Below are 13,916 nucleotides of genomic sequence, written 5' to 3' on the forward strand. Positions count from 1 at the left end.
TTCAGTGTACAAGTCTTGTATATCGTTTGTTAAATTAATTCCTAAGCATTTTACGCTTTTTGATGCTAATGTGAAATGAAATTATTTTCTTAATTTGTAGAATGTTCACTGGTAGTATATAGAAATACAATTGATTTTGTACATTGACCTTGTCTCCTCCAACTTTGCAAAGCTCACTTAGTAGTTCTAGTAGCTTTTTTTTAGATTCCATTTAACTTGCTACATAAACGGTCACATCATCTGAAAGTAATGAGTTTCACTGCTTCATTTCCCATCCAGATGCCTTTAAAAATTTTTTTTTTCCTGATTGCAATGGCTATAAACACCAGTACAATATTAAATAGAAGTGATGAGTAGAGGCATCTTTGTCTTGCTCTCAATCTCAGGGGCAAAGCATTTAATCTTTTACCATTTTAGATGGTGTTAGCTTTTTTTGAAGATGTCTTTAGCAGGCTGAAGAAGTTTCTTTCTCTTCCTAGTTTATTGAGAGTTTTACCATGAATGAGTATTGAATTTTGTCAAATGTATTTTCTGAATCTACTAAGATGATCATGTCGGTTTTTTGCTTTATTCAATTAATATGGTATGTAACATTAATTGTTTTTAGATGTAAACCAACCTTGCCTTCCAATGTTATATTTTTAATACCAAGAATGTCTTTCTCAAGGACCTGGGAGCCATCCCATTAAAACATAATCATCTAGAAAGATTGCACCTTTATCTCCTAGTCTCTGTGAAAAGGTAGGGAACTAACCTCAATAAGCACCAATTAGCAAACAGAGATGGCCTAATGGCATTGACTAACCTCCCCAATAATGCCCAACAGTACTTTTCACCACCTCACTTCAGTGCTTAAAAGTTCTCTTACCTTTTGTTTCAGTGGAGGTAAGTTCAATCTCTTTCTCCTATTACAATAGTATTTAATAAAGTCTCCCTTGCCTGTTTAATCTGCTCAGTGCAGTTTTCTTACATTATGATAGCTTTCATAAGGAGAAAGAAGCATGGGTTCTCCCTTTGGTGGTTTCAGCTGTGGAACTGAAGTCACTATCCACTGAAGAGAGTCTTAATAAAAGGCAACTATCTCTTTGCTGGTTAAAAGGTAGAGACCTACAGAATGGGTGACAGAATGTTGATGTAAACTAAGAAGTACTGTGATTCAATTACAGTGTTCTCATTCTTTTTGAGAGTCTCTAGTTGCATATTATAATTTAAATGAAAACAACTACTTAGCTTTATCTCCTTAAAATATGCTATTGATAGAAAGGCCATTTTCCCCTCTCCCTGTTAACGGCTTTCCCAACAGTACCCCCGATAGTTTTAAAGGAATTACAAGGGCAAAGAAGCTAAGAGTCTGAGATAACTTGGTATAATTGATGACCCAAAGGAAAACACCACATATTAAACAGTGATTTAAATGCTATTCAACCGATAAAATTGTGCCACTGTAGTATGTGCTTGCCTGTGTGTATCTCTGTTTCTCCTCAATAATTATGCTTCAATAAAAAAGAAGAGTCTTCCAAATAGTACTGTCATTATATAAAAAACAATCACATCATTAAATTTAGATAATTTGGAAACAGTCATAAGCAGAGAAATAAAAGTTAAATTAAAAGTATTGAAGGATAATGTAACTGAGGTTTTTTGGTTTCCTCAGTGAGGGCAATATTTATTCTTGCTCTAAGGTCTTGATATGACAAATGTTTTCCAGTGAATTATTCACCCAACAAAAAGCAGTCAATTTCTCTTTGCTCTGTTCCATAGAGCTTGAGGGGGTTTTTAGATGGAAAAAAAAAGAATACAAATGTCATATTGAAATCATTAGGTGGGAGACTTTGGTCTTTTCGTTTTCTCTTAATACAATGATTTTTTTTTAAAGGTTAAATCATACTACTTTACAAATCATAAATAGCTTTGAGGATTAGAAAAAAGTAGACCTTTAAGCAGTCTTCTTTGTTTAGTCAAAAATGACTGGCTAACCTCACCCTAGTTCTCTGAGGCACAGTACTACCACGTCTTAGAAAAGCAAATCAGCAAAAGGCCTGACCCATGAATCTCAGTGATCCTTACACACCTAAGTGTCTCCTCCAACCATGTTTAATCTCAACCAAACATTGCATAGTACCAAAATAAGACCTACTTTGTTTTTCTAAAACCCATATTACTTTGTCAGTGTGTAATATATTTGGGATTAAAGGTTTTTCCTTATTAGAACTATTCAGGAAAAAAGTCTAGACTACCCCCAAATCAAAGGATACTGTTGGCTGTGAGTGATCAAATCCCTCTCTGAAATAATACTCTTCCCCTCCGTCTGTATTTTGAAAATTACAGAAAAATTAATAATGTAAAATGCAATCGATGCTGAATTATTACCCAACAGACTAAGTTAAGTGCTTAAGATACCAACAAAGCAGATGAACCAGAAATTACTAAGAAATTTTAACTGTGATGAATTTATGCAGCATTTCAAAATAAGAAAATCTAGAAAAAGTCATTTTAATTTCAGTATTTAGGTGTTTTATGACCTTCTGAAAAAATAAATTTTCTTTTGAATTACATATGGGGTTGTCATCACAATCTTTTTAGTATTTGGAGCTTCTAAAATTCTCAATCCAGCCCTGGATACAAAAACTCTAAACACAGAGGGTTAAGGCATCAAAGATGAAAGCTAGTACACTCACAACTATTTATATTGCAAAAGCTTTGCTCTTCTGCAAGAACATGCAGTTGCCCAAACACTAACCTCTCTTTACAAGGTTATGCTTATTAGGTAGGATTTGAAGCTCAATAGCAACACTGTTCATCCATGGTTCAATTCAGATTGTAATTTCTTTTTAAACTACCTGACCCTTATAATCATATGGTGAGTAGGTCTGATCATTCATCTTCCTGAGGCCAAGTACTTGGTCTGAACACAGAGTCACTTGTGTTTCTGAAGCCTCTCAGCATCATGATGATTGGGGTAGAAACTGTTGATTGAGAAAAGTTTGAAAGAAACCTTTCATACAATGTTTTCATTGTCTTGTTCTTTTTCTGGAACTAAAATTCCTGACTGGAAAAGCAAAAGTCTTCCTAGATACAAGGATGAAGTTTTAAGAGATGTTTCTAATTATTGTGGAAGCTATAAACAATTTCATTGTCCCCAATGTCAGAATTTGCTAAATAAGATTTTGCTTTTCCTAGGCCCAGTATTTATTAAGCACTCAGCAAATTCTTATTGAATAAATGAACGACTCTACCCAACTTCACATCCTTGTCTTGAAGCTGTATCATCCCTCATAGTATTAAAATGTTGCACTAGTGTCCAGCTTCATATCCAGTGCACCACAACCCATGTGATATCCAGATTGGATTATAGTTTGAAGGAGAAGAATCCTTGAGCTGATTGTTTAGACTGGGTTTCTGGCCCTTCCCTAAACCAATCACTAAAGGAATGGGATGGGCTGATTTATCTAAAGTAGTGCCCACCATCTCTGGAGTTAGGTTGGAGTCAATTCCACCCAAAGCATGTGGCTGCTACCCAAGAGAGGAGAAAAAATATTCCAAAGGAAAGTCTGAGACTATTAAGAATTGGCAAGAGTTGCATGGCTTTTGGGTAGGCAACTAACACGTACTGACAATGTAATTTCTATTTTCAATATGACTCAATGAAAACCTGATGAATATTACATATGCTAGAAATCATCCTTCTCCAGACCTTCCTTCTAGTTATTTTTCTCTAAATTCACCCTTATTCTTTAAATGAAAGTTTACTGATCACAAATTCTCCTTTTAAAAAAAACAAAACTAAATATGTCTTTATTTTGCCTTTGTTCTTGAAAGATAATTTCACTGGGCACTCATTCTAGATTGACAGTTATTGTCACTTAGCACCTTGAAGATGTTATTCTACTGTCTTTTGGCTTCAATTTTTGGCACTGAAAATTCGACTGTCAGAATCTGTCCTTCCTCTGCATGTGGATATTTAGTTATTCTGGCTGCTTTTAAGATCTCTTTGTCTTTGTTGTTCTTCAGTTTCCTTTTACTCATCTTGCTTGATATACATATTATTTCTTGTATATGTGGATTCATGTTTCTGATTAGTTCTGGAAATTTTTCAGCAATCATCTATCTCTTCCATTTTTTTCTATTCTCCATCTTTGGGACTCTGATTAGACGCATATTAGATCTTCTCATTCAATCCTTCAGGTCTCATCACCTGTCATTCATGTTTTCTATCTCCTTATCTGTCCTTACTACAGTATGTCTTATTTTCTCAGTTAATTAACTACTCATGAAAGCTGTTCATGATTAGGTCTTCAGATATGCAAGTTACTAAAAGCTTGTATCTTACTCCTGGGCTAAATCTCTAGTTTCTAGAGATGTAAATTTGGTTTCTTTGATCCTGGTTTGACTTTAGCATTTCAGATGTACCATTTAACAGTTGATATGAAACTTCCAGAAGGCACTCACTAGCAACTGAAACTAGTATCAGTAAACCTTTGTTGAGGGTAAACAACTGCATTTCTAAGTTTCTACCAATGCTAAGAGATTTTGGAGTTAGTAACTACTGTCTAACGGTACTTACAGTAAACACTTAAAAATTTGTACTTTGGGTTTGCCAAAGTGGGAATTAATGTCCTTTCAAGTATATTTAAAGACTCAGTTCAGTTCTAGCAGACTCCCTCTAAAACAAGTAAGGGTGTTATGCATGTAACGACTGCACAGGAAATCTGGTTTTGCCTTCCACCACTTACATTTTAAGCAGGAATGCCATCACTACACAAAACCTACAAGAATCCCACTCTGAGTAATTAAATGACCAACCTCTTAAAAACCTGCCAGAAGCAACAGGGTCTATAAAAACCTATTTAGTGTGTCATTTAGTTCTACTTCTGCTTTTAAAATTAGAATTATTTGGAGAAAAATAAGGTTTCCTAATATTCATGATTTTCATGTTAACCAAAGGATTGCGAAAACAAAGGATTAAAATTGACCAATTGAAACAGTATTTAAATTATAAGAAAATGGGTTAATGTGAGCCATTGAGGGTGTTCTTTATTCCATTTTGATACCACAGAAAAAAATAATAAAAATGGCCAAGGGATAGGGCAGGGTTAAATTAAAAATGTTTTAAGGGACATTTTACTAGGAGCATGCATAATGCATTGGCTTTGAGTACATTCTGAAGAAACATGGATTCCAAAATTCCCTTAGCTCTTTCCTCTTTCCAGTGCTCTTCCCTCTATTGGGAGTAATAATTTTGCAAAAGTCCTATAAATGTCAGTCCTATCAGGACGCCCTAGCTCTGAATCCAGATGCTGCCACCAAAAGATGGAAAGTTGTTTCCTGGAGACAATACATACAGATCAACTTTCAAATTAGTAGCTACTTTTTAGAAAACTATCACTTTTCTAGTAGTCTGTTAACTGAGAAAAGAGAATGAAATTCACTTACTTGGTAATGAGGTAAGAGGATAAACAGGAAGCCAGTCCTTAAGAATGAGCAGTCCCCAGGTGTAGGTGGGTTCATCCTCATTCAGTTTTTCCCTCACCTCCTTCCTCTCCCACCCACCATTTTCCTCCTAACATCAAGTGTTTTTTACATGCTTAATATCAAAATGTAAGCTCCTTGAGGGCAGGGACCACATTCTTTTGGTTCACTCTAATACCCTCTGTGCCCGGGCATGTGGCAGCCTGGCACAAAATAAATGCCACATTAAGTACACAAATATTTATTGGGCAACTAGGGAAGGACAGAGGGAGGAAACAGCTAGGTGCTGGGGTCCCAGAGTATATATAATACAGAGACTTTGTTCTGGTTGGGAAAATGGGCTTGTTTACCATTTAAAATCAGTGTTATTTTTTTTCCCCACCAAAGAACCCCTAATGGAAGAAAATTCTGTGAGGCTTTCTGCTTCACCTTGTTTGTGCTCTTTCCATCTATCAGCGTTTCACCATTGTGATGCGCTGTCTGCTGTCACCTCAACATCACTGTTCCCTCCTTCTGTAGTGTCCTTTGCACTGCAGGGGAGCCAGAAACTACATTTTCCAGAACCTCCTTTGCTTTCTGGTTCTAAGTCAGTGTGGCCCAAAGAGAAGCATTTCCAGGGGATGGAGGAGGCAGAGAAGGGAGAGGCCACCCTCCCTTGGAGGCCATCCAGGCAGAAGTGTGCACAGGCCCGCAGACACGGGCATCGCAGCAGCTTCCAAGATCTCTCACAGGTCACCCGCTTTGGTGTTGTCAACAGCCTAGACAGCTGGTGACAGTTCCTTGAGGCTTACTGCGTCGGTGCTGCAGGCTGAGGTGACAGGAGCTTCCTGGATGCTTCCAGATTCTCACGGGCTCCTGGGCCAGCTCCCGAGATCCGCCCAGGGCGGTACTGCAGATGCACCTTCCCTCGCCTGCCCTTCTGACGCTCGGTGGAAGCTTCTGACTCCCCACATTGAAACCCTTTATGCTTACATCATCAGGTGGCTGTTTTCCTGACTCAACCCAAATAGAAAGGTTAAAATACGTGAATTTAGCATTAAGAGAAAAACAGGTTTCCTACATGTCTTAACTTAGTGAAAGAGATAATGCTTCACTGAGTCTACTGACTTTGTTAAACGCAGATGAAATGAAGAAAGATGAACCTGCAGGTTTACATCAGGCAATTTCTTTATTTCCTGTGTGACAGTATTTTGAGGACACAGATTCCTAAAAAAGTGGGGGAAATGGTTTTCTCTTCACTGATTGATGAACTATGTCTGGACAGTCGTTAAGCAGAAATGTGATGCATTCTGTCAAGGAAGTGGTCCAGTATAACACTTTCAGGCTCCTGTGGGTGCCAATCTTGCTGTATTTTCTTGCTGCGAAATACAAGGTCAAGCTGCTCAAATCTTATGGTGTACCAAAGAGGTCTGGGAGCCAGAGGTCAGTTTTTTGTTTTCCTAAGTGAATTATGAAAATACGCAATTTTTTTTTTCCAGGAAAGGATGCCTAATGATGTTCTTTCCCACTAATGAGAAATTTTCATCATATTTAAATGAACTAAAAATGTCATTTAACTCATAACTTACCCAAACAACTCTCATCTCCTTCTGAAATTTAATTTTTATTGTAGTAACCTGATCATGTGTAAAAAATAGTTTTGCTTTTCAAAAAATAAATGCTGAATAAGTTACCCTTGTGAATTGCTCTTCATTATAAAGGCGGACAATGACTTTTTTTCCTTTATATAGCTTTTTTTATTGTGACATTCCTTTTTCTACACGAAGAAACAAATGAAAATCACACCAACTAGAGAAACTACTCTGTATTATCCTTGCTCAAACCACAGATTAATTTTTGTGGAACAAATTTTCAAAAGTCATTTGTCATTATAAATTTGTCTAGATCGGTAGTCAAAACATGATTTTTTGTGTGCAAGATTTTACTTTTTTTTTTTTTTTTTTTTTTTCGGTACGCGGGCCTCTCACTGTTGTGGCCTCTCCCGCTGTGGAGCACAGGCTCCGGACGCGCAGGCTCAGCGGCCATGGCTCACGCGCCCAGCCGCTCCGCGGCATGTGGGATCTTCCCGGACCGGGGCACGAACCCGTGTCCCCTGCATCGGCACGCGGACTCTCAACCACTGCGCCACCAGGGAAGCCCGATTTTACTATCTTTTAACAAAAGCAGTGAAGACCCTGAAGAAGGACCCAGTGGCAACGTCTTCCAGGTGCAGTGTTCTCAGTGAGCGACACAGGTACAGCTGCCGGGCACCCAGTGTACTCAGTGGGCCTGACTCCAGAGGCTGCCTCCATGGTTTGCTGTCTCAGATCAAGCTCCATCTGTGTCCATATCTGTATTTTTTTAGGGTTGATCCCATGCCTAGTAAAACAAGCTGCATTATGTTGAAACGGCACCACTTATTTTTCTACCACTAATCACTGTGCAAAACCAGAACATTTTCTTAATATTTAATGGCCAGTAAGTACAACAGCCTAACCCTTCATGCCACACTGTCATTCAGTTTAAGCAAAGAGGCTGGTTAATCTCAGTCTGCGTTGTTCAAGTATGTCTTCAGAACACACTAAAATGAACAGTATGTGTCACTTGATAAGGAAAGTTCTTCAGTTTGAGACTCAGTTCAACTCAAACAGATTCAGATATGTTGACAGTTATGAAAGTAAGCATCACTCTTTCAAAGAGATTCTAAAACTCACCTAAAGAAAAACTTTGTTAAGAACTTAAAAAAAATTGGCTACTGTATTGTTTTTCATTTTATTTTTTCTAATCAAGACTACTCTTTTGTGGAAAAAATTGAGTTTTGATGACAAGCAAAGCAGCTTCTACCTATTAGCGGCAAAACCTTTTAAGATTGCCAAAATAAAAACTTTTGAGTACGCCAGTACTCCAGCAAGATGCAGAATGGTGGCCATGTGGTTACATCTCCTCTGTTGAGACTGCAGTGGCAAAAGTGTGAGGTAAGTATCAAGTCCCACGGAAGCAGAGTTCTCCTGAAATAAAACTATCCAGGCACTTTTTAAAATCATCTTTATTTTGGTTGCAAAGATACAATTTACTTAGTTACTTAATATTTTATTTGTTCCCATTTGAAGTCTCATAGCTTGCCAGGTAAAACATTGCCTTCACTATCAAACTGCTATATAAGAACATTATAAAATACAAACTATAAACTAAGATAATCTTCTTTACAGTATTCAGATTAGTGCATTAAAACAACATTGATTAAAAAAGGCAAGTGAGTTAAGTGGCGAACATCCAATTCCCTTTCTAATGAAGGATGGTACAAAATGGTATGAAGGGAAACAGAATTTTAAGTGTTAGGTGCTCAAAAAGAGTAACTGTGGGAAAGTTACTTCCCAAAAGTAATCTTTATTATTCTACAGGACATAAGAGAAGGTAATTAATTTTCCATCATAACAGCTGTGGAAATACACAGCCGAATACAAGTTGGGATCTTTAGAATTCTAACACAATAGGTATTGATCTGTCATACTCTTCCTCCAAATCACATTAAACATTTATAGTGACCACACAAGCCCCTGCAAACGAACGTAAGACTTAAACAGAACCCATATAAAAACAATCTATCCTTAGTATTTTACTAGCCAATCTACAGCAAATGCTTACTATATACACATCAGGAGTAAGAGATATACTAGGAAGTTATTCACTGATTTCATTCAGAATAAACAAGGGTCTTAAGAGAAAAATAACAGTAAAAGTTAAATAGACAATTTGTGTTGCTGTGAACTAGATAAAAACAAAACTCCAAACACAAACATATATGTGAATTTTTAAAGTTATTGACAATACTTCCTCTGCTGGCCCAAATCAAAATTAAATTTAAGATTTGTAATTGAAGTAACACAAACGTGGGTGCATGTTACACTGTGACAGAGAGGTGCACACAGAACACACACACACCTTTGAATTTACTAATTCCAAAAACTAAGTCAACAGGATAAATAAATTATAAACGAAAGGCATATACAATGTGGGCAAAAAACTAACAGTTACTAGGTCGAAAAGCATGAAGCTATGCCAGCAGTGATATTTAAAAAAACTTTCAGTATTCGAAAATATCAGATTTAATCCAAAGAAAATTTCCCCCCAAATAAAAATAACAAAAGTATGGGAACCATCCTTTAAGCAACAGCTTTAAAATAATAACAATTAAAAAAACCTACCATGATTAAAGGAATCTTCCTACATAATTTACATAATGTAGTGCAATACTGTGCTCCTTTATAATCTTAGCCTTTCACTCCCCATATGATGAGACCGATAATTACAACTCCGATAACAAGGATAAAAATGATGATGCACAGGGTTTTCCTGGATTTGCGCTGCAGATGCGAAAAAACAAAAACACGTTTACAGATGTAGTGGAGCACCTCTATAGCAAGTGAAGATCATTTGGTTCATTTCTAGAGTAAAATCAACAGTAATTTATTGCCCTCATTTTGGGCTATATTTTTTTGCTTTTCAATACATATAGCCCTATGCTTTCAAAAAATATTCTTCTTGAATTAATGGTATAATTCAGGGGGTACTTATTCAACTTCTGTGGGTACTTTTTCTAGATGTGTGGTTGGGCTTAATTTAAAAACGATACAGAGAAATAAAAATTAATAACTTGAGCGACAGAGTTTACCTATGTGTGAAAACAAAAAACAGCTTAAAGGAAGATAAAAAAAGCAGAAGGTAAATATATTGGTCTTTGAAAGCAGAATTTTCCAACAAGAGGAGAACTTAGAACTCATCTCTTTCAATTTCGTCACGAAAGGCAGGAAGAATATTTAATTACCCTAATGGTTTACCCTAATTTATTTATCAGCAAAATTAGCTCCCCAGCCCAAGCTGAGTTAGTACAGGTCTGGCACAGATTCATCTGCTTTCACCAGTCCTTTAAGGAAAGAGGGTGGACGGGGAGAGGTTTTGGTTGTACGTGTTCCTGCTGGCCTGATGCCTGGTTCCTAGGCATCAGGCCAGGTCAGAGGCCTTCTAGGAGGCTCCTGGGGTAGGGAGGGCCACATGGTTGGGGATTTAGGGGCTGGCCTCACTCAAAGCTGACGAAAGGTAGAATATATGAGTCCCTTCTTTAAAGTGGCAAGAAAACTTCCCTTCTCATCCAGACACCTACTCTCTATTCCCTTTATCCAAACCGCATAGAATTTTAACCAGGAGAAACTTCAGACAGTAGTTTGTCTCTTCCTTTTATAATAAGGAAATGGAGAAAGAGAAAGGGAAAATATCTTGCCCCATGGTCATACTGCTAGTGATTATCAAAAAGAGGATGGTTCCTTTCCACTGATGACTTGTCTACTGATCACACTGTGCTTGGGCTGTGAGCTACTTTTTTTTTTTAAACATCTTTATTGGGGTATAATTGCTTTACAATGGTGTGTTAGTTTCTGCTTTATAACAAAGTGAATCAGTTATACATATACATATGTTCCCATATCTCTTCCCTCTTGCGTCTCTCTCCCTCCCACACTCCCTATCCCACCCCTCCAGGCAGTCACAAAGCACCGAGCTGATCTCCCTGTGCTATGCGGCTGCTTCCCACTAGCTATCTACCTTACGTTTGGTAGTGTATATATGTCCATGCCTCTCTCTCGCTTTGTCACAGCTCACCCTTCCCCCTCCCCATATCCTCAAGTCCGTTCTCTAGTAGGTCTGTGTTTTTATTCCTGTCTTACCCCTAGGTTCTTCATGACATTTTTTTTTCTTAAATTCCATACATATGTGTTAGCATACGGTATTTGTATTTCTCTTTCTGACTTACTTCCCTCTGTATGACAGACTCTAGGTCTATCCATCTCATTACAAATAGCTCAATTTTGTTTCTTTTTATGGCTGAGTAATATTCCATTGTATATATGTGCCACATCTTCTTTATCCATTCATCCGATGATGGGCACTTAGGTTGTTTCCATCTCCAGGCTATTGTAAATAGGGGTCCAATGAACATTTTGGTACATGACTCTTTTTGAATTATGGTTTTCTCAGGGTATATGCCCAGTAGTGGGATTGCTGGGTCATATGGTAGTTCTATTTGTAGTTTTTTAAGGAACCTCCATACTGTTCTCCACAGTGGCTGTACCAACTCACATTCCCACCAGCAGTGCAAGAGCGTTCCCTTTTCTCCACACCCTCTCCAGCATTTATTGTTTCTAGATTTTTTGATGATAGCCATTCTGACAGGTGTGAGATGATATCTCATTGTAGTTTTGATTTGCATTTCTCTAATGATTAATGATGTTGAGCATTCTTTCATGTGTTTGTTGGCAGTCTGTATATCTTCTTTGGAGAAATGTCTATTTAGGTCTTCTGCCCATTTTTGGATTGGGTTGTTTGTTTTTTTGTTATTGAGCTGCATGAGCTGCTTGTAAATTTTGGAAATTAATCCTTTGTCAGTTGCTTCATTTGCAAATATTTTCCCCCATTCTGAGGGTTGTCTTTTGGTCTTGTTTATGATTTCCTTTGCTGTGCAAAAGCTTTTAAGTTTCATTAGGTCCCATTTGTTTACTTTTGTTTTTATTTCCATTTCTCTAGGAGGTGGGTCAAAAAGGATCTTGCTGTGATTTATGTCATACAGTGTTCTGCCTATGTTTTCCTCTAAGAGTTTGATAGTTTCTGGCCTTATATTTAGGTCTTTAATCCATTTTGAGCTTATTTTTGTGTATGGTGTTAGGGAGTGATCTAATCTCATACTTTTACATGTACCTGTCCAGTTTTCCCAGCACCACTTATTGAAGAGGCTGTCCTTTCTCCACTGTACATTCCTCCTGCCTCCTTTATCAAAGATAAGGTGACCATATGTGCGTGGGTTTATCTCTGGGCTTTCTATCCTGTTCCATTGATCTATCTTTCTGTTTTTGTGCCAGTACCATACTGTCTTGATTACTGTAGCTTTGTAGTATAGTCTGAAGTCAGGGAGCCTGATTCCTCCAGCTCCATTTTTTCGTTCTCAAGATTGCTTTGGCTATTCGGGGTCTTTTGTGTTTCCATATAAATTGTGAAATTTTTTGTTCTAGTTCTGTGAAAAACGGTTGGCAATATTTCTTAAAGTAGACTTATTAATTTCCCAAATCATTCCCATCCTTGAATATGAATGGAAACTGCATTCAAAATCTCTCAACATTCAAATAAACTATAAAACGCAAAGAGCTAAATAAAATTCTAATACTGTCATTTAAAATATAAACGTTAAGAGTTTTGCTCCATTATTCATTCCTGGCCCAGCTGTAGCTTTCTATATTTCTCCAATGGCTTGTATATCTCACAGCTACATGCAGGAATCCTTTTTCTTACAAAATAGAAAAATTTGTAATTTACTTTGTGTCAACCAGAAGTAGCATAAAATTTACAAAAAGAATATGTTCCTGACTCTGAAATTATCCTGAAAACTACTTATACTTTTCAGTATTCCATATGGCCATCTAATTTTTCAACAGAATATACTCTGCATATATTAAACACAGTTCAAGTTTCAATCTCATCAAGCCCATGTATTTTCCCCAGATTCCACCTGGTTACCGCAGACCCATGTGTAACGTGCCTTCATCAACAATGATAGATGTTCCCCTAGAGTATCTTTTTTCCTGGGGCACCCTCTCCAGCGTGCGGTGGTGAGGTGCTGTGGTGCCATGGTGATGAAAGCATTTTCCACCTTCCTTTATGTTCATGGTCCACCCAAACTATTTAGAAGCACTGCACCGTATTTTGCAGAGGCATAAGTTTAATATCAAGGCTGCCAAGTGGGACTATTGGGAAGCTGCTCTCTTTCCAGCCCTTGTGTTGCATGGCTCTTTCCTCATCCCTCCAGGGCCAGGGATTAAGGATGGGGGCAGCTCTTGCTCTGGAGGTACAACTTGGGAAGATGTGTTCCTTTTCCCCAGGGTGGCTATAGGCCTTCCCTTCCACAAGGAAGAGTAAAAGTAAAACTTGGGGATATATCTATATCCCCCTGAAGTCCAAAAGGAAAACGAAATTACATGGAATCCCAGTCACTGATGAATCCTGCTAAACACTCTGAGCAGCTATAACTGTTGGTATTTACAGATTACTCTGTGTGTGTGTGTGTGTGTGTTCAACTATTCATGAATGACACCTACATTCTAGGACATGGTGACATTAGCTATCCTGAGCTGCATATCTGAATCTCATGCACAAAGACAGTAAACATGAGTTACTCTGTCGGTGAGCACAATTGGTTGTATAACTCAGCATCCTCTATATGCACTGATTTGTCCAGTGAAAAAAATGGCATTGAAACTAAAGGGAACTTCTAAGATCAGTGAGAAAAGTGAAAAGCAATTAAAAAATACCTAGGATGGTGATAATATCTTAGAAATTTTATAAGAAGGTAATAAGTTTCTGAGAAAATAATTATGAACAACTACATCAACAAAAAAAAATGAAGTTTTAAAAGGGAAATCAAATGC

The 13,916-nt window shown here is 37.5% G+C and overlaps 1 protein-coding gene across 5 annotated transcripts in view; it reads right to left on the minus strand.

Moving 5' to 3' along the window:
• Positions 1 to 5,897: 5,897 nt before the first annotated feature.
• STX7 (syntaxin 7) overlaps positions 5,898 to 13,916 on the minus strand; it is a 51,799-nt gene continuing 43,780 nt past the window's right edge. For 3 of the 5 annotated variants that reach the window (XM_029223398.1, XM_029223396.1, XM_029223397.1), the window contains one exon: positions 8,477 to 9,812. In XM_029223398.1, the coding sequence (XP_029079231.1) occupies positions 9,720 to 9,812 (93 nt within the window). In that variant the 3' untranslated portion in view covers positions 8,477 to 9,719. Of the gene's footprint in view, positions 6,828 to 8,476; positions 9,813 to 13,916 lie in introns of those variants that run through there. The other 2 variants (XM_029223400.1, XM_029223399.1) reach the window with 2 other exon arrangements.

Source organism: Monodon monoceros, unplaced genomic scaffold (genome assembly GCF_005190385.1).
Source record: "Monodon monoceros isolate NGI ecotype Baffin Bay Population unplaced genomic scaffold, NGI_Narwhal_1 Super_Scaffold_15, whole genome shotgun sequence".
NCBI lineage: Eukaryota > Metazoa > Chordata > Mammalia > Artiodactyla > Monodontidae > Monodon > Monodon monoceros.